The 20,978-nt window shown below is 37.6% G+C and overlaps 1 protein-coding gene across 1 annotated transcript in view; it reads left to right on the forward strand.

Moving 5' to 3' along the window:
• Positions 1 to 20,978, forward strand: part of LOC130854990 (EGF-like and EMI domain-containing protein 1) — a 536,773-nt gene that overhangs the window by 64,431 nt on the left and 451,364 nt on the right. The window contains 1 exon segment of the mRNA XM_057737807.1: positions 1,478 to 1,582. Coding sequence (XP_057593790.1) covers positions 1,478 to 1,582 — 105 coding nt within the window.

The following is a 20,978-nucleotide window of genomic DNA, read 5'->3' on the forward strand; positions in this document are numbered from 1 at the left end:
GTCACTAGAAGTAATGGTTTCACTCCGTTTTGGGCTTCAATCATGCCTGTCAAGTTTTAGGCATCTTTAGAAACACCACAGGTTCAGAGCATCTCTTTGGGCTGAAAATGCACACATGACATGTGCAGAAGTGCACAAAAAGCCTTTCTGTTAAGCGCTGCTAATGATAGGTCAGAACTCAGGACCCATAGAACTGCTGCTTTATATTCTGTCTCTTTAGGTAAAAGACAGTTTATTTAAAGCTAGACGGGTTACACCTGGTAAACTTCCATCTCCCTTTTCTGTTTGCCCCTTTCCCATATCATCAAATTTGTAATCCACAGCCGATTGAAAAGTCCGGAGGGAAATCACTGCACTAAATCTAAATGGGATTTCTTGACTTGTGCTTGTCATGATTAATTGCAGAACTCGGGAGGCAGTTTACTTTTTAAGATGAGGTATGCAGTCCTTTTACAAACCTCTGGTGAGGGTATTCCAGAACCTTTGGAGTATATTTGACAGCCCTCAAGCAGCAGAACTAGTGGCATTATATAGTTCATTTATGCCAGGAGGAAAGGATCTGTGTAGCGACTCCTTTAGCTGTGTGTTTCTGGTTATTGCGAAGTCACTCGCATTGCTTCAGTGTGTTGCAATCAATGCAGACCACAGCACAATTCATCTCTCCGGTTATCCTGCACCTTCGGGAGTCTGTTGGCATCCTGCTCCCTTAGTGAAGTTGCCTCAGGCTTCCCATATTAAGCAGGCTTAGTGTTGAGAGGTGCCCCGGGGGTCACTGTATTTGCATGCAGTGCTAGGCTATTGAAGCTGGCTGGCTTCAGCTCAGCAAATACATCTGCCCACCGTGTCATCTCAACTATATTATAGACTCCTGGAAATTAATGACTGAGATGAATTCTTTATATTGCTGTATGGCACCTAGCACAGTCGTTTGCCTCTGGTAAGTATTCATATTTCTTGCTTGCTTTTTTAAGATTGCTTGGGATACACAGTCATCTTCTCCATGGAGTTCCTTTAGACTAGTGCTACTCTTTTTTTTTCTCTTTTATTTTTATTGGAGTACAGTTGATTTACAATGTTATGTTGGTTTCAGGTGTACAGCAAAGTGATTCATTTATACGTATATCCACTCTTTTTTAGATTCTTTTCCCTTATAGGCCATTACTACTCAAAACTTGAATGTGAATACAAATCGGCTAGTACCCTGTGAAGATGTGGATTCTGACTCAATAGGTCTGGGGTGAGGCATTTCTACAAGCTTCAAGGTGATGCAGATGTTACCACATACTGAGTTCTATAAGGTTTTATAGAGCAAGGCCTTAATGTGTAAGGAAAACACTGTTTTCTATTGAGGGGCTATGGAGGAGCTAGGGAAATATCTAGATTATATCTATATTAGCACCTTGGTACTTACATTGAGGATTTTCTTTCTTTCCCTCAACTCTCATCTCCCTGGCCTTCTTGTGTACCTTCCTTTTAGCTGCCTCTGCAGTGGGAACTTGTTTCCATGGGAAGAGGTGCTCAGAGGGTGAAGCCCAGCGGTGCCAGTGTTCCAAGGGTTTTCAGGGACCCTGCTGTCAATATGGTGAGTCGCCAACAAGACCATTTTATTATGATTTGGAGCTGTCTGCCTTGCTTTTAGGAGCCAGCCAATTTTGTCGATTCAGGCTAATGGCAGGGTTATCCCTCCGGGGATTGGTGAGAGTTTAAAATGAGCCACTAAGCAAAAACCTACAATTTACAGTGTACTCAACATTGCAAATTATGCTTTGCAGTTTAGTTTTAATTATTCACTATAAGAGTTCAAAGGGTAGCAGTAAGTACAAAATAGTCTATTTTGTAAAGGAAATGGCAGCTTAATAAGAAAACCTCTTTCTGACCTCAGATGTTAAATCTTTAAAGGAGCCATGGTTTGAAAGTGCTGTTACAGTATTCTGTGAGATTTATGTGGTTTGTGAATGAACAAAGTGGGGATTAAGACAAATTTCATTGTTATGTGATATTTACTACTTTTGTGTCCTTTCTTAAAAAAAAAAAACAACAAAAAAACATGAAAAACCTGACACTTGCATGACTCTCAAAGTTTCAAAACTTGGTAACCTAGTTTTCAAGGTTGGAGCTTAATCAACTGTCAGTTTTGGACATGTGCATTTAAGATGTTTCTTGTGCAGGAAATTTTCAAAATGGCCAATGATTTATCTTTTACTGTATCCGCTATGAGATTGGGTGCTTTCAGAAGGATTTGTTTTGACTTGATCATCTGATTCTCGTCTCCAGAGAATGTGAATGCATCTGCATTTATCTTTTCAGGGCAGGGAAACCAAAACAAAAACCTATCATAAAGAAGTTAAAGAAATAGGTGTAAAAAGCAAACAAAAATATTGTCTTCATTACCTTCTGCTGATATGTTTGCCTTCTCTTATCCATTACTTGAATCTTTGTCAGTGAAATTGGAAGGTTCCTGAGAGCTCATCATTCATGTGCATTTGTCTCCTCTGCCCTTGGCATAAGGTTCAGGCTCACGTTTTTCATGGGGCACCCCAGAACTATTCTTGTTGTAAATTAATCTTGATATTCTTTGCTAGGTTGTTTGCTTTTTTTTAAATTTGTGAATTAAAATAAAGCTGATTTTCAGTCCCAGTTTATTCTTTGACTATGAAACAGTGATTCTGAAACAGTCTGAGCTCTGGAGTGTATCTTCAGTTGTTTCCATTACGTTTAAGACACTAACAGCAATTATACATTGTTCCATGAGGCCAGATTATTTGCCCCTAAACAAATTGTTTCAGCTGCGTGTGCAACACTGGTTTCTGCATCTTGATCAGTATCTGTGATGGGCAATTACACATGTCATTGATTCATTAAAAATTTTAAAAATCAGTTAATACTTTATTAATTCATTTGTTTTGGTAGAGTAAATCTTGCAAAACATCAAGTCCCTGAGGGGAAAGGTAATTAAAGAGACATATGGTAATGATAATAGCCTCGAAATTACACCTGGATTAATTTATTCCTTATTTTTCTACATCAGTACTTGAATATTTTGATTATTCCAATTCCTTAACAAATTTTATTTACCAAAGTAATTAAAATGCTTTTTGAAATTCAAGTAGCTAGATTTTGTATTTTTCCGTTTGAGGTTGGTGAAAATACTGGATTATTTTAAACATAGACAGAATCAGTGTGCGTTTTCCACAAGTTTTTTTTACACCAAAAAGTTCCAGAAGTCATGAGGAAAGGTGAACCACACAAAATACCATTCAGGAGTCTGTATTGCGCTTTTAAATACTGTTGTCCAAGTGCATTTACCTTTAGATTTTGACAGTGTTTCTTCTCTTACTGTAGAACTCCTATTGAGTGTAAAAAGAAAAATTAATGAACCCTGAGGGATATACATCTTGAAGTAGAAGTTCAGGCATCTCCTACGTGATATGACATTTCATTCAGCAAAATGAGATATCATAAAGTATGATAGAAATTTAAGAGAGTTTAATAGGGGAATTTTGAAGACTTTCTAGGTAAATCAAATATTTGGTGAGATAAGTGGAGAACACAGTTAGGAAGGAATAACATTAGCTGAGTCTTGAAAGTAGATCAGAAGTGAAAATTAGAAAAGATTATTTTTAAAAAGAATATAACTGATAGGACATATAGAAGCAGGTGGATTATAGTCTGGAGGTACTGCCTGTAGCCTATCATCTTTTATCCCGTGGCTGGATGTGAGTTCTGAGTTCTGAGTACATAAACCTTGGTCTGGTTGATATTACTCTCTCTCCCTCTAGATATAGTATGTATATCACAATGAAAATTAATTTAATGTTTTTCAAATTATATAAACAATGATTCAAATGATAAAAATAATTCAAATTAAAAATTTTTAATTATAAAAAATTAACAGTATATACAATATAAGAAAGTAAAAATGTATAGTCCCTATTGTCCTCAGAAAACCCTGTGGGCATCCTTTAATGTATATTTAATTATATTCATACAACATGTGGAATTTTACATAAATGAGATCATATCTTATATAATGGTTTTGTCATGAGTGCCCACCCCCTTTTTTTCTGCTTACATTACTTTTTCTTCTTTCCTCTTCCTATCCAATATTCTCTCTCCTCCCTAGGAACAATCTAATGAATACTCTTTTGTATATTTCTCTGGGCTCATGGAATCCTATACAAACAACTGCATAACATTCCATGGTATTGATATACTATAAATTTTCAGCCACCCATTTATTGATGGACATTCATTCTGTTTCCAGCTTTTGGGCACAACATCAGTGCTGCAATAGTATGGTGCTTTTAATTCCATGATGCAGCTTCCCAACAGTGGAATTGTTGAGTTCAATGAAGATGTGTATTTTTCATTATAATATACTTAAGGATCAAAATATTCATTTAAATTATTTGTGAAATGTTTTGTGGGCCATGGTAATAACTTTACAAACTTACTTGGTTGGGATGGATTAAAACCTAGATGAGTGCTAATTATTTATTTTTTGACATGTTACCATAATGGAGACTCACTTGCATCTCCATCTAAAGCTGGACATCTGATAAATTAAAACGTCTAGGATCAGAGTTATTGTAAATGTGGGTTGCTCTCAGTATAGGGTAAAGTTGACTTTATTTGACATATATGGGAAAAATAAGTCAATAAAATGAGCCAGATGGCCTTTTGAAAATGGAGAAAAGAATCCAGTCTTAGAGAGAGAAGGGACATGCTAATAACTGAGAGAGATGCGTGAAGTTGATAATGATTCTAAAATTGCTGATCTACTTAACTCATTTGAAAAACCTGCCTCTAATAAGGAAAAATGAAGAAAATGAATTTGGACAATTAGGAAGTAATGAAGAGCTTTCTAAAATAGCTATTGATTAAAGAAATCAAAGGGAATACTTTGAAGATTTGAACACATGCAAATCAAGCTCAATAGCTAGTGGTGAAATTTTCTCTTTTTTAATTCTGTGGATCCAGGCAGAACAACTTGGAGCTTCATTAACTGATTAATATCACACACAATGTCACTCCTTTTCTCCTCAGCTCTTACTCCATCTTCCCTTTCCCTGGTCAGATGCCAAGTTAAATTATAATGTGCCTAATGGTTGGATGCTGAGACTCAGAGGTCTTCTTATTTCTTTCATTTATATAATCATTCATTCTTTCTTCTAGTCAGTCTTCCAGTTATTAATATTAATACCTCTGTGTGTGTGCCAGGTACTGCAGATACCAACACACATGTGGTATGCTTAGTGCCATGGGAAATAGAGACAAGGAAATCAGTGATTCTACTATAGCTCACAAGTGCTGGGATGGAGGATGGTTCTGTCCTAAAGAAAATAAGAGAGGTTGCTCTACGCGATGCTTGGAAATAAAGGAAGTTTTGTGAAAAGATTTGAAAATACAAAATACAACTTATTCTTAAAGATAAACAGTACAATAATATGAAATTTGGCATAGGAAATATATTTCCAAGAGACATTAAAAGCACAGCAAGTTCAAGGAATAATAATAATAATAATAATAATAATAATAATAATAATAATAATAATACAAGTGGTTCTCTTGGCTTCAGTAAGAGATGCACATGGGACATGGCAAAAAAAACCTTGGCTTTGCTTAGGGCAGTAGTTCCTTAGCTTTTCTTCGTCCAGCCAGACCAGCCCTTCCAGAACCTTACGCAGAGGTAGTTACTGATTCTTCAAGGACTTGGCCTTCCCTGAGTAGGCAGTCCAGCCATTGAGGTTTCCTGAACACACAACACTACTGGTTGGTACTTTATTCCTATGTCACCATCCCCAAATGTCTCCATTACTTCCAAGTGTGATGTTCATGCACTTTAAAAATGGAGTGTTACAGCAATGCTGTCTGGCAACATGGAAAACCCTCAGAAGTTCTGGGCTTCAGATTGACAATGACCTCTTGAATTATCTCGGAGAAATCATCTTACAGCCCTGAGCCTCAGGGTCATCCTTTGTAAAATAATAACAGCTGTAATTTTCCTGAGTACCTTCCATGTACCAGGCACTACTCTAAACAATTTATATGGATTAAATGATTAATCCTTATAACAAGTCTACGAGGCGAACACTCTTATGTGTCCATAGTTGTACCCAGCTGAAACATACAAACCTGTCCAAGGTCAGACCGCTGGGAAGAAGGGCATCTGGGATCCATATCCATGTGTTCTGGCTCAGAGTCTGTAATCTTAACCTTCAAGCCACAGTCCCTTTATAATAATACTTGACATAATTATGTCTACCAGGTTGTTATTTGTGAGGCATGTGAAATAATGCATGTGATCTGTAAGTTGGGGAGCATTATCCAAGCATTACTTCTTTTTATTGACTGTAGATTCCCTGAGAATCTTTAGGGTAAGTGCACAAAATGAAGGGGGAAAGGTTCCTACAGTTGCTCTGCTTCCCATCCTGTGGGAAATCTGACCAAACCTTGGGCATTGGGTCACAAGTGTGATTTTCAGCCAACCAGTAGGTTCCAATCAAGGAGTCCAATGAATTCTCTGCACGATGTATCTATTCTATGCAGATAGGTGATTGGACCAAAGAATTTTCTTAAAATGGCATGTCTGCAAGAGCATTTTGAATTTAAGAAGTGGTACAGGTTGAATTGTGTCACCCCAAATTTGTATGTTGAAATCCTAACCCCCAGTAGTTCAGATATGACCTTATTTAAAAGTATGATTGTTGCAGATGTAATTAGCTGAGATGTGGTCATACTGAAGTACGGTGAGCCCTTAATCCAGTATGACTGGTGTACTGATTAAAAGAGGAAATTTGGACATAGAAGTGTGCACACAGGGAGAATACCATGGGAAGATGAGGGTAGAGATCAGAGTGAGGCGTCTGTAAGCCAGAGGATGCTAAGGATTGCCAGCAAACCATCAGAAGCTAGAAGAGAGGCATGGAAAGGATTTTCCCTCATAGCACTCAAAGGGAAGCAACCAGCTGACACTTTGATCTCAGACTTCCAGCCTCTAGACCTGTGAGACAATTCATCTCTGCTGTTTAAGCCACTCGGTTTATGGTGCTTTGTTACAGCAGCCCTGGCAAACTAATCCAGAAAGTTTAGAAAACATTTTCATTTTATCCACCGCTTCATTTCAGCAGTAGTTCTACTGAAGCAATGAAAATGGGGAAAAAGTGGCAGGGGGTTTATAAAGAGCAAATCATGCTAGGAAAACTTGATGGCTTATTTTAATTGAATTATAAAATTAGTGTGGGAAGAAGATTTAATTTGGAAAAAATGCAAAATCATTAATTGAACACGCTTATTAATCTGCAATCCTAAATGAGCATTACTAGGAGATAGTATGAGATGAAACACAGGTTATGTTATGGAGATAAATTGATATGCGTTCTTAGTATGAACTGACAGTGTGAAATTCAGTGTTATTTTGTTCATCACGTAAAGATGCATTCATTGCATTAGAGCCTTAAGCCCTCAGCAGGGTTCTAGCAAGTTTATATTAAGGCAACTGCATTCTGCTTTACATAACTTGACAGAAGGATATGACAGTATTGACAGGGATTGAGACAAGTACAGTAAAGGGACAGCTAGACCTTTTATGAGGAAAGTAAAGCAATAACCATTTGACATCTTCCTGTGAGCCTAGTAAAGGGACATCTTATTTGGAATCCATGCAGAAGATTTACTATCCTGACATCGATTTAAAAATAGAAGCCTTGACAGTGCTTTTACTAACATACCCTTCTAGGTGTGCTTTGCGTGGCTCGTATTAGCAACCATGAGGTAGATACAGTTTAAAAAAGACTGCATGAGAATTGCTTGATATCGCAAGACTAACAACCTTAAAAGAGAATGACCCTAGCACCATCCAGTTTATTTGATTCTACAGGGTATAGTTAGTGATGGGCTAGGAAAGGTTGCAGATGGGTAATAAGGACAATAATAGCTAACTCAGAAATCATGCTTTCTACATGGTTGGTGCTGTCCTAAATGCTTTATGCATGTCAGCTTATTTACTACTCACAATAATCCTGCAAAGTAAGTGCCATTAATGGTCCCTTTTATAGTAACACATCGGTAGTAAGGAGAAATTAAGTGAGTTACCTGAGATCCTACATGTAGTCAATGATAGAGCCAGGGTGTGGACTCAGGCAGTTGGGCTCCTGAGTTTGTCCTTTGAACCACTATGTGATGCTGTTTCTTTAAAAAGCAACTCTCCTATTTATGAGTAATATAGTTGATATCACTTCCCTGAAAGGGACATGAGGGATTTATACTTTACTTTTAGTGTTTAAACCTGGTCAGTATGCTGAGAAAACAATCTTCTTGCAAACAGTATGAGCTAAATGATTTTCTTTGCTTAAAGCTTTGCTCATTATACATACATGTATTGAGGGATTTTTAGAACCTGTGTAAGAAATACATAGCTCTGCTATTGAAGAGGCTACATTCTCATTAAAGAGATAGGAAAACAAATCATTATAATGTGATGAATGGTGTTCTCAGAATTACACTAAAAGAGACCCAGGGACCAAGTCATAGTGGGGAGCAGGACTTGGGGATTTATGGCAAATAAGATGCATATTAACGCCATGCCACTCATTACCGCCAAGTGAATAGTTTGGATCTCAACTCCTCAGATTTGCGATGCCACTGAAGATTTTAAGATGGGCATTTTATGTGTAAAAGTGTGTTTCAAATATATAGCTATAATACAATGGAAAGAGGCTGAAAATCCAAAGGAAAAGAAAATGTTATGTCATTCAAATGGCCAAATCTTGCATGTAGTTATATGTCATTTCTTCTGTTTCATTGCTTGCTGCCAAAATGTTTTTGTTGCTATTATTTTTTAAATAGCAGACTTCTCTTATTTTGTCAGGTACATAGTAAAACTTAAAAATACCCCTTTTGGGTTTTTTTTTTTTGACTATTTTAAGTTCCATTTTCTCTTAAGAAACTGGTTGAGCATAATTTGAAAGAAGACATCCTGGATAAAAAATTTAACATGCTCTATGACAAAAATCAATACTGTTCACTATTTTTTTGAATAGTGTAACTGAGTTTTTGCTCGCCATTTGAATTTGAAGTATATGGTATATGTGTGTGTGTGGAGGTAAGATTTTACTTAAGGTTATTTATATCTGGGCAAAGTGAACTAGGCATACACCAACAGCATCACCACTAGTAATGACCACTGGGATGCAACTCTTGGTTTGGGTGGCACAACTTCATTTCTTAGTCATTTTGAAACCATAAATTCCTTAATCTACTGTAAAAGCCTGCTGGTAATAGCCATAGATGGAATGGAACATTCCACACTTCTCTAGGCTGGTCAGTGTTAGAAACTACTAGTATGATAATCAATCATTAAAATTCCCTGGAGTGATTAGGGTGTTTTATGTTGGGTAAATGAAACTTACCCAACATAAAAGAAAAAAGAAACTTCTCCATGAGATTCTCTGCTCTCAGGGCAGTCCAGTGAGACTGAGTTGGAGGGTAGGAGTAGGAGATAGGAAGAAGCACCTGCTGGGTTTGCTACCTCAGTGATGTTCTCCAGACCAGAGGGTCCCGGGGACCTAGTTAACCTGGTCGTGGGCTTTTTTGAGGATTATTTAAAGGTACATTTCCTGAAAGAGGCAAAGTAAAAGACTGGAGAAGATAAAGCCAAAAGTCAAATTCTAGGTAGGATAAAGAGTGGAGAGTAGTGATATTCAAGAGAATTGAGAGGCTAGATGATATTGAAGCTACAATTCTAGCTGCACAAATTCGAATCTTTTCTCCACAGGAGCATTTGTACAGGGCACCCTCTTCCTTACTGGTCAAGCTAGTGTAAAGCTGGATGTGCAGGATATAAGTCCGTATTATTAAATTTTTAAAACATGAATAGTAAGTATTATTATATTTCTTAAAATTTATTCGCTGGATCACCGTTTCCATTGGATTTTAAGAAGTGTTGCAGGAAATGAAGTTTCTGTGTTTAAATAAGTTTGGGAAATTCTGTGTCAAATAGCCTTACATTGTGTTCATTCTTGTAGGATTTTCCAGAGCCTGCAATGTGCTAATATGTATCGTGACTCCCACAGAGGAGTATCTAGATTCCTGTGTTTTCCAAACACATGTGATCATATAGCCCTTTATGGGGGTGTCTTAAAGTATTACTGTTTCTTGATAATATTCTTCATGTATTATTATTTTGTTGGACCCAAGTGCTCTGGAGGATTTGTATGTATATATGTATATATTTGACATGTTAAAAACCATTCAGTTTTATTAATTAACATATATTAAGTTCACAAATAGTCTAAATAAAGTCTTTCACAATGTATTGTATGATCCTAGATCAAAATACAGATGACAAGAATTTAGAAGTATTCTTGATCTTCTGATATAATGATCTGACAATTGTGAAATTCTATGGTTTACAAAATAGAGGCTAATTATTTAGTAAATATGGATGTACATTATTTTTGTAACCTTTTAGAAAAGGATTGCCTATATTTTCCTTGAATATCTTTGAAGATTTCTTTATTTCAACCATGTCATCTAATATTAATTTCTATTGCTTTTATAAATATACATCAGGATTTTAATGAACTGCTGTCTTTTTATTCTGAAAAAACAACTGAAACAACTGTTTAAAATTTAAAGCAATCCTTTTACTTTAACACACGAATATATATATATATGTATAAATTCTCAAATTTGGAAATAAAAAGCTAAAAGCTATTTTTTCCAATCTGCTCAACTAATAATAACATATTTATATAATAGTTAAAAAATACATTAACAGGGTGCTTTCCCATATGTTACATTATTTAAGCCTCACAATCACTCTTTGAGGGAGTTCATATTATTCCCAAATTAGACTTGAGGTGACAGAAACTCAGAAAGCTTAATTGATGTGCCCAAATCACAGCTTATGAGTAGCTGAGCCAAGACATTAACCTAGATCTTTAACTTTTGTTTTATGGTATTGTCTGTCCCACAGTTGCCTGAAGTTAAGCAAGGCTTGCCATGGACCCCAGGAGCTTGTGTGTGTGTGTGTGTGTGTGTGTATGTGTGAGACCGCACTATAAACTGTGCTGGGCTAAGAAATGCTGGGGGCAAAGTGGGTTTGGGTAATTTCTCTATTCTGGCTTTCATGCAGTTTTCATAATTTATGTATTTTTTCTCCCCTTCATCCTTCAGAATTTAGTTCCATTGCTTCTCCTAGAAACAGCGTCAAACTAAAGTATTCCTGGATACTACTGGTCTAACTACAGTTAGCTCTCTGTATCTGTGGTTCTTGCATCTGCAATACAGAGGGCCAACTGGACCAAGCCATTTTATTTAAGGAACTTGAGTACTTGTGGATTTTGGTAACCTTGGAGGGGTCCTGGAACCAATACCCAATAGAGAGATGACTGGAGTAGCTTAACCTGAATGGTAACAGAGTTCTGGAAGTCAGCAGGTAGGGTAATCTTGTTGGTTTGGGGAGCTTTGAGGAATCCCTCTGTATGTACTGTGTAGGCTGCTGTGGATGCTTTTTCCATCCAGAGGTGCAGAACTAGCTGTGTGGGTCCCCTCCCAGGCAAATACTAGATCTTGGTAGCAGTCCACTCCTTCACTATTGCCATCAAGTGAAAGAGCTCCTGCTATATTTTTTCCAAGTCCATAATGCCAAGGTCTAGGTTTTTGACTAGGCATCATACTGCCTTTCACACCTACCACCCTCCTGTCCCTTGCCTCCATATATATTCTACTATAAACTAACTTTCTTAATCTCTATTTTATTAAATACATTTCCCTTGACCTTCAAAATGCCCAAGGGCATAGTTACAATCATAATATTTTACCATTGAGATAAATGCCTCAAATCAAAGGCTTACGAGAAAAGGAAGGTGTGTAGTAAAGAATTTAACTTTATGCAAAAAGAATTCTGCCCTTTGACCTCAGCTTCTGGGAGATCATCTCTAAACCTTTGGAATATCATTATCTGACAGGAGCATATTATTTTCCTGGGGGCGTTGGGTCACTAGATAGTCTGACAATATAACAGTAGCCCCCAGTATCACTGGATGGGGGTTGGGCACATCTAGACTGTCTTAGGTTGCTTCGCGATGAAGAACAGCAACATGATTTAGGATAGGGGCTTCAGGTTACTTTCAGAAGGGCTGGAGACTGGAGACTGAAAACTACCAAGTGGGCCATCAGGCAGTCAATCAGTCATGCCTTTGTGATGGAGTCTTAAAACGCTGAACATAGGGCTCTGCTGAGCTTCCCTGATTGGCAGCAGTCCATGTGTATTGTCACACACTGATGCCAGGAAAGTAACACATTCTGAATCCACAAGGAGAGGACAATGGAAGGTCCACTTTTGATACATCCTGACTCCATCCTATGTACTTCTTTCCTTGGCTGATTTTAATACAGTAGCCTTTAGTGATTTCTGTGAGTCCTTCTAACAAATTATTGAATATGAGGGTAGTTTGGTGAACCCGTTGAACTTGAAGTTGGTGTCAGAAATGGTGTGGTTCTTCTGGGGACTGTTCCCTGTAAATTTTCAGCTGGACTAAACTCTCTCAGAAGGGGAGTCACTCCTCTGTTTTCTTCACCTTCAAGAATAAAGTGCTCTGGGTCTTTGTATTTCCTGGTGCATGTGGGGCACAGGGAAAATTACATGGCACTCTGTGGCTGCTCAGTTGTGCAGATAGTATTGGATGAGGGCTTTCTCAACACTGGTGAAGAACAATCGTTTCTGGACTGGCTGAAAGTGGGTTGGAAATAATGGTCTAACCCATCCATTTATTGAATCAGATGGCAAACTACAGAAGGCAAGTGCAAAAATAACATTTTTATAATCTGTTAGTTCTGAGCAACGCAAGAGACTGGGGGATGCAGAGGAGTAGGAGAATAAAGTACATGAGACTTGAAGTTTTTAAGAACCTGCCTGCATTTTTAATGAACATTTGTTGAAGTCACTGTAATGGTTTAAAATCGTTTTAAAGACTGTCTGCTGAGGAATATTTAACAACTGGAGATTTAGTTATGTAACTTAAATAAAGGCTATTTTTTTTTCACTCTGACAGAGGAAATGATATGTTTTGTTCTGCTGTGAGTTCTAGTGACCCCTGCTTGGCTTTCATTTATCACAAATAATCTTCTCCAGAATACTGCAATTGCTGCATCGTTGAGTTGCTTATACTACATCTAACCTTGACGAAGGGTCAAAATAAATCTGTGAATTAAGCAAGAATACATTACAGCTGGCTGAAGAGTGTGTCAGGAATCCCTGAAGAGAAAACAAAAACTCTTTTTTTCCCCTACAGCCTGCATACAAGTTTATGTGATTCCTTTTCCACCTACTTGGAGTTTAATAGAGAAATACTATTCTTCATTTGGCCCTAATGTGGGTAAATGTCCATCGTGGACAGAACACTCTCATAAATGGAGAAAGCCCATGAATGCTGGCCTTGGTTTACTCACGTATACAGAGGAGGAAATACTCAGATAAGGCATTAGCTGTGATCACCCCCACTAACCCAGAAACAAAGACACACAATGAGAAGCTCAAATGCCTTGACTATATAAATGTATAGTGGGCAGTGGGTTAGAGAAGGTCTGAATATCTGGTAACCTCAGTGGTAACTTCATGGTTAACCTAGGGAATTGTGGATAAATGCTGATGGCACCTATAGAGGAAGCCATGTTGAGAAAGAATCCTGGAAGAAGAGGGAGCAAGATGGAAATTAAATTTGAAAGGAAGCAAATCAAACAAAGGACTTATACTTGAGGAAATGGTAAGTGACTAATATACTAATTTAAGGAATATGGAAGTTAATATATCAGGCATATCTTGAAAAATGTGATTCAAAGTCTTTTTTCTTTTTCAAGTTTCTTCCTCATTTAAATAATCCTACTTTATGACGATGGCACCGTTAAAGAAGGAAAATGTGTTTCCTATGAGTGTCACTTGAATTTTTTTTTCATGACAAGCAGTGATTAAAATTTTATAAATACAGCAGGGTAAATATACAATTCTTAAGAGGCTTTTTCATAGCCAAGTAAATATGAAAAGTTAGGTAATAAAATTAAAGCTGATCAAATCTAATAGTTTACACAGAAAATGATAGATGATGTTTTGCATGATTGAGTCATTTTTTTTGTGCTGAGAAAGAATGAAGTCTTTAGTGGAGTCGCTGACTTGATACTTAAAGATATTCTGCTTCTGTGTTGGAGATGTTGCATGTTCATTCATTCTTTCATTCATTCAGCAGATCATTATGCCAAATACGTACCTAAATCTTTTGATCACAAGGGTTAATTAACTACTCTTATGGTTAATAAATTTTCTTGGTGGTTAAGATAAATGGTTCAGTGCCTTTTGAAGCTTTAAGCATAAGCTAGTAGTAAATATTATATTGCCTTCTTAAACATTTTGAAATCCTTCTAAAATGTATGTGACCTTAAGGTACTCATGTTTTTCAAAGAATAAGAACAGTCTTCAACTATTCTGGATTAATTGTATTTTACTATAATGAAATGGTGAAAGTTATGTTCAAGAAAAATAATGGCACAACAACAATCAAACAGCCTTTCAAAAATCGGGAAAGGTAGTCCCCATCATACCCGAAGGTCCACTGTTCCTATACTAAGAAATTTCCCCCTTTGTTTAAAAAGGGTATTGTCTGACTGCCTCACTCTGTTGTGTAGAAATACAGTACATACTATCCTGGCCCTGAGTCCTGGAAGAAGTAATCAGGGTGGACAGAAAACAGACTTTCCAGAGATTTCTTTGTGACTTTATATTGTGATCCTTCTGGCTTCAGTTTCTCTGTTGTGAAATGTTGCCTGTGGGGACCAGCTGGGGATCAGTAGGTGAGACTCAATATTGTGATTCTAAACAGATTTTTATGTTAAAGGCAGTTTTTTTGATATCTGATTATTAAAGAAAAATGTGTGCTATTTGTTGAATTACCCAAACATTTTTGCTAAGCAAAAAGAAAATGCATGAAATCTAATTTCAGAGGCTTAAAGTGGCTACTTCAGTTCATTTATTTATTTTTGGGCACGACATTGAGTCCTACTTAATTTTTTTTTAGCACTTTTTTTTAAACAAAAAAAGGAAGATCTTTCTTCCCGGGGAGGTAGTAAGTTTCCTCTCACTGAAGTTGTACACTTAGATTATGAATGACCTTGTGGTAGGATTGGGATAAAGAAGATTGCCCAGTTAGAGAATAAAGACCTTTAAATCCACTTCAAAGTCCAAGATTCAATGATCTCTATATGATGATTTTGAGGCCAGGATTGAATCTTAGCTACTTTATATCTGGCCCCCAGCAAGGGGCCTGAAACAAATTGAGCTTTAAATGTGCCTGTTGAATGAGTGAATTAATAGATTAGTAAGAATTTTATTTAGATTGTTGCGTAGCTTTAAGTTTGAGGCTGCAAAGTGAGGCTTAAAAGGTGGTTTCTTTTTCTTTGAGTCACTATGTCAGCCTTTGGGTCCTTGTCTCAGGATGGACAGTCCTGCAAGGCTGTGGCTGTCTGATCAGCCCCACTGGGCTTTTCCTGGGATAGTCTTAGGTTAGTCTCACTTTATACCACATAACCCAATCAATAAAGTTATCTTTTGAGAGATAAATTTTTTATTCAAATAAAACATTCCTATCAACCAGTCACTAATACTGGCAACACTGGCATATGTTTTTAAAAATGTAAAAACTCTGGAGCAAAATTGAAAGAAATATAAATATCTAGCTTCGCATTAAATGCTATTATTAAATTTCAGAAGCAGCTAATCACTACCTAATCCCACTCCCGTATCCTCCCAGGGATTAAGTAACCAATTCATTACAGAATTTTTTTGGAGTTAACAGTCTTCCCAGCTGCATTCATGGCTTCACAGTGCTTTGGGGCTACAGAGCAACTTGGGCATCAAAGCTTTTATTTCAGTCTTTGATCCTTCTCTTCAGGTTAGACCTTTTTCTGCCTGCTTGCAATTTCTCAAAGAGAAGGCATTAATAATTTGCCATTGGAAGACTTCCAGTTTCATTCTCTTGTTTCTTTGTCTACTCTGCAACTTTTGTTTTTTTCTTTTCCGCAAGGAGAAACAGTCTTTTTTGACACTATGTGCTTGGCTTCAGTAACTTGGAGGAGGATTACAGAAGCATTCCTATGGCTGTCTCTAGTATGACTCCTTGTGTTAGCATTCTCACTCCACTTGACCTGTTTCTCTCGCCTAATTCCTAACCTTGCAGCCAGCAGTTGTGAAATTACTATGCATTGAATTAAGGTTCCATTTTAACAGTTCTTGCAGGATTACTGCCATTGACAGTTTTAAGCGCAAATCTTTGAGAAAAACAAATCTGATCTCCCTTTTACCTGTAAACATTTAGGTAGAATAGAACTAAGTTTTAAAATGTAGATCTAGTGGATTACTAAATGATAATTCTGGATGATTCCTTTCCCATTGTAGGAACTCAGTAAATATTTATTATTAAATAAATGAGAGTGAGAATCTCAGATGCTTGCCAGATTTCTCTTTACTGATTTTAGAGTGAGACTGTTGGGTTAAAAGAAGAGAGTATGCATTTATGGTTTATGCTTTTTTTGTATTTCTCTAGAGGTGATCTTGGTACTTAGATGAAATTGTAATGGACATTCGAAAATGAAATCTTTTTCCACATTGGCTTATTTCAAACTGAAACTAGTTGGATGCAAATCTGCCTATCTAATCTTCTTAGTATAAATTTGCCTTTGATGTTGTGGTTTCATAGTCTAGATGTGCCTCTTTCTCATTATGTCTTCTGGCACACGGGTGTTTGGGGAGACATTTTCATTTCCTGTGCTGGCTTGATTAGGGGTGGGCGGGGGGGGGGGGGAAGGGATTGGTCTACCAGATGCCCCCACTTGATAGTTGCTCACAAATCCCTGCATGCATGGAATGTGCATGTCTATATCTGCAGGCATAAACCTTTGGAAAGCATCTCTGCCCAGGCCACCCTAGTGGCATTCTTTATCTTCAGTTCTGCCCCTTTAGGGGGCCTCTCTTCAAAGAGGCATAAGTACAAAACATTCGCTAGTTACTGTCTGCAATTTAAATTCATACCACATTTCTGTAATTATTTTTAAAATTTCTATTTATTGTTTTATTTGCTGACAATGCTCAAGTTAAAATGTGAATGCTGAAGACAGATTATAATTATTTAGATTCTACTAAGATAAAATAGCAGAGATCATAAAATGTGGCTTTTCCAATACTGCAGATATACTTTTATATTTGAGAACAGGAAGGAAACAGACATATTTTGAAGGCAAAACATTTGAAATGAAAAGGATGAAACTGAGAGAGATTTATTTGAAAAAGTCAAAGATATGAGGGGGGAAATTCAGCCAATTTTGTTTGTAGTTCTTCAAAGGTATTTCTTCAGGCTGGTCTCAGTTGCGAGAGGATTGATTAATCATGCTGAGTGGCTTTATATTCCTGTGTTGAAATGGATGGGTTCTAGGCATAAGCACAAGATTGGATATAGTAGGGCCAGTCCACTACTATAGTTCATTTTAATTTAAACTTCTGGGTGACCTCAAATGTCACATATAAAAGTTAAAATATACTTGGTGTTTACTATGTACCATACAATAGTATAAGTATTTTAGAAGAGAGTAATTTGCATATTTCTCCTAATCAAAATGGAAGAGACAGACTGAGATATTAGTGCATTTACTCCCCAAAGCAGCTCTATGCAAGAAGCATTTTATTATAATTTCTGTTTCAGAGATGAGGCGATAGAGGCAAGGGACAATTAAATAAATTGCTTGAGGTCAGTATATGTGTAGGTGATGGGACTCAAAGGAAGAGCCCAGCATCTTCCTGTTATTCTGCCTCTTAGTCTTCGACTTAATGCTCCTGTGAATTTGTGTTTGTGGTTGACACCGCTGTGTTTCTGGTCCCACAAAGCTCGTGTCATCTATCTTGTTAGAGAGCCCATTGTTTAACTGGGCAATGCAAATTCTTTTGCCTCTGGCTTTTAAAATGACTCCTGGGCAACAGGAATATCTTCTATAGATTCGAAAAGATGTTTTAGGTTTTCGTCACATTATAAATCATAGTTAGTGCCATTTATCAGAAATCATTTTATTATTCAAAAGTGCGCGTGCCACAGATTCACATGCTTTGTGGAGCCAATTGAAAATTGAGGATCTTCTGTCACTTTTCACTCTTTCTAGAAAAAGAACAGCAAAATGGTGATTGAAAAATCATCAGCTGGCTAAGTTCCGGTGGTAATAGTCCATCTTGAAGAAGCACTCACAAGTTTCTGAAACTTCTGCAGCTGTTCATTGAAAGATGCAGGGAGATAGAGCACAAAATAGCAAACAAAGGCACTGCAGTCTGCAGGAGAATTGGGATTTCATTGTGTGTGTCAAAAGTAAATGAATTCAAGAATAACCACTTGAAAAGGAATTCTCCCTTAATGTCTTTGGTGCAAAAATGCGCTCAGATTGTACTGGCTCTGAAGACTGAGACTCAAAGAGGTAAATTACTTTCTAGCTGCTAGCTTTCAATTGCTACTGGCTCAAAGTGCTAGCTAACCTTGTAAAAGTGGAGCCGAGAAGAGTAGTTTGCATTTTTCTCCTAATCAAAATGGAAGAGACAGACCGAGTGAGATCCCATAGTGGCACCAAGATTTCTGATGGCAGAAGTTTATAAATAGGCATAAACATCCCATTGCAAGCCTCAACAAGAACCACTTAAATGTCCTGTATACATTTTTCAAGCAATTTTTCTTTGGAATAAAAGGTCTAGGAAATGGTTTTGAGGTGTGAAAAGCAATGTTTATAGAGAGTAAACTGTTTTCTTTGAAGGCTTTTCAAGTATGTATTCAGCAGCTGCGTAATTATGTAAATTTGCCTGGGATAGTTAGAGCAGTTGGAAACCAGTACTAATGAAACGATGGGTAACGGGTCCAACCATGGTCTGGGCCAGTGCATTTCAGCCAGAGACAAACCTTTAGCATAGCCCAGGAAGCATCTCTGAGGCTACCCTGCAATCTGTTGGACTCCTTTGGTGACAAGAGGACTGAGGACATAAAAATCAAACCCCTTTCTCAGGAAACCTACCCCCCATACTGCATGGCAGTTGGATCCTTTGTATCTCAATGGGTAGAACTGAATAAAATGTATGTTCTGGAAGACAGAGCTGTGCTGTGAATCTGGACACCGTAGAATGCACATGGCATAAACAATGCAGGACATCTTTATAATGTGATTTCATTTGAACGAGTTTAGCAAATCTGTGACTTCACTTACAAAATCACTCCAAGAGATTGCATACTTCTTGAATTGCTTCTACCTATTCCCATCTGTAAAATGGAGCTACTAATGCCTAGTTTCAGGTTTGCTGAAGGATTCAGTAAGATAATGTCTGGGTAGCACCCACTTCTATGCCTGGCAGATAGTAGGTATCCAGTAAACGGTGCCTATTAGGATTATTTTCAGGAATCTCCAACAAATGTCAGTATTAACTAGATACCACAAACACTGCTTTGAAGCATTGATATGAATTAATGAAAACAACAACCACTATTTATATACAGAATATTAATACCTGGGTTTTATGGATCTCAGGAATTTGACATGCCCTACTGTATTGTCGCAGATAGCACAGGCTTTAGTGAAGAATTCTTTGTTAATATAATCTGATTCATACCAGATGTTGAGGAGCCAAGAAGTAGGGGCATATAACATGCAACTCTTGAATGAAAATGTGTTAGAAATTTAGGAATCATTCAGAGATGAACTCCAATAAATATACAAATACATTTCAGGAGCTCACTAGAAGCTGTTGGTAGAGTGAGTGAAAGAGAGGGCAAAGGCAGTGCAGACTCGGTAGACCAGCAAGGTGACACGTCTTCTTGTGCACATCTTTTCTTTTTCCTTTTTTTTTTTTTTTTTTTGGTGAGGGAGGTGATGGGTGATTAGAGCAGTCTGTTCAAAAGAGCATGGGTTTGGAAGTTCTAAGCGCTAGCTCTGTTTCTGTTATAAAATCTGTGTTTTCCTTGAGAAAGTGACTTGATTTCCTGGGCATGATCATCCTCCTTTGTACAAGGAGAAAACTAAGCTTGATTTTAAGGTCTCTTTCTGTTCTCACGTTCCATGGAGTCTATGGATCTGAGAGAGGCAGGCGATAGTGCCAGCAGTTTGCTATGTCCAAATCAGCAACCTTCATGCTCCTCTCACCTTGTCGAGACCCCACCCTAAGTAAACCTAAGTCATTGACACCCTGGTGATCACAATGATACACATTTGAGTTTTCAAATTGCAAAACCAGGGGTGAGGAACTAGCTGCTTAACACTGCTGAGAACATCTGAAGCTTCAAGGTTGAATGGGATATAGTGTTTAGTTGGTTCACTTGTTGATTTGCTGGAAAGAACTGAGAACAATGGAAACCAAGGAAAGAGAAGGAGGAGAGGGAAGGAGACCAGTAGATAGTGGCCCCAAAGGAGGAATAGGAGTAGGGAGCAGAAGTCTGGGAAGGAAGCAGAGCTGGTGAGGAAAGGGTAGAGTCAGATTCTCCTCCCTTCCTGCTTCCTCTCCCAATAGCAGATGTTAATATCACTTACAGGATTTTTCCCATTGAGTCCACATTTGGCTTCAGGATCCTTCTGAACATACAGTTCCACAAAGTCACTATCAACAGGATGAGCGCATTAAAAAGGAATTGCATTTTGGGAGGATTAGGGAATGAGTTCATGTTTAGAAGTTGTAAGCTTTCCACTCCTTAGTCCCAATTTTGCTATGGAATTCCCTCTGATTTCACCAATTCACTATTATTTTACTGTCCTCTCAAATCCTATAGCATTGCCTGTCTGTCAGTTATTTGGCGCTTCGGCCCTTCTGTGGTCAGTAGTCTATTTGTGGTCTGAGTCTTGTCCTTCCAACTGGACATAAACTCTTTAAGCCTGAGATCATGTTTTCCACGTCTTTGCTCTCCTCACAGTATATACTT

The sequence above is a fragment of the Hippopotamus amphibius genome, chromosome 6 (assembly GCF_030028045.1).
Source record: "Hippopotamus amphibius kiboko isolate mHipAmp2 chromosome 6, mHipAmp2.hap2, whole genome shotgun sequence".
NCBI classification, from domain to species: domain Eukaryota; kingdom Metazoa; phylum Chordata; class Mammalia; order Artiodactyla; family Hippopotamidae; genus Hippopotamus; species Hippopotamus amphibius.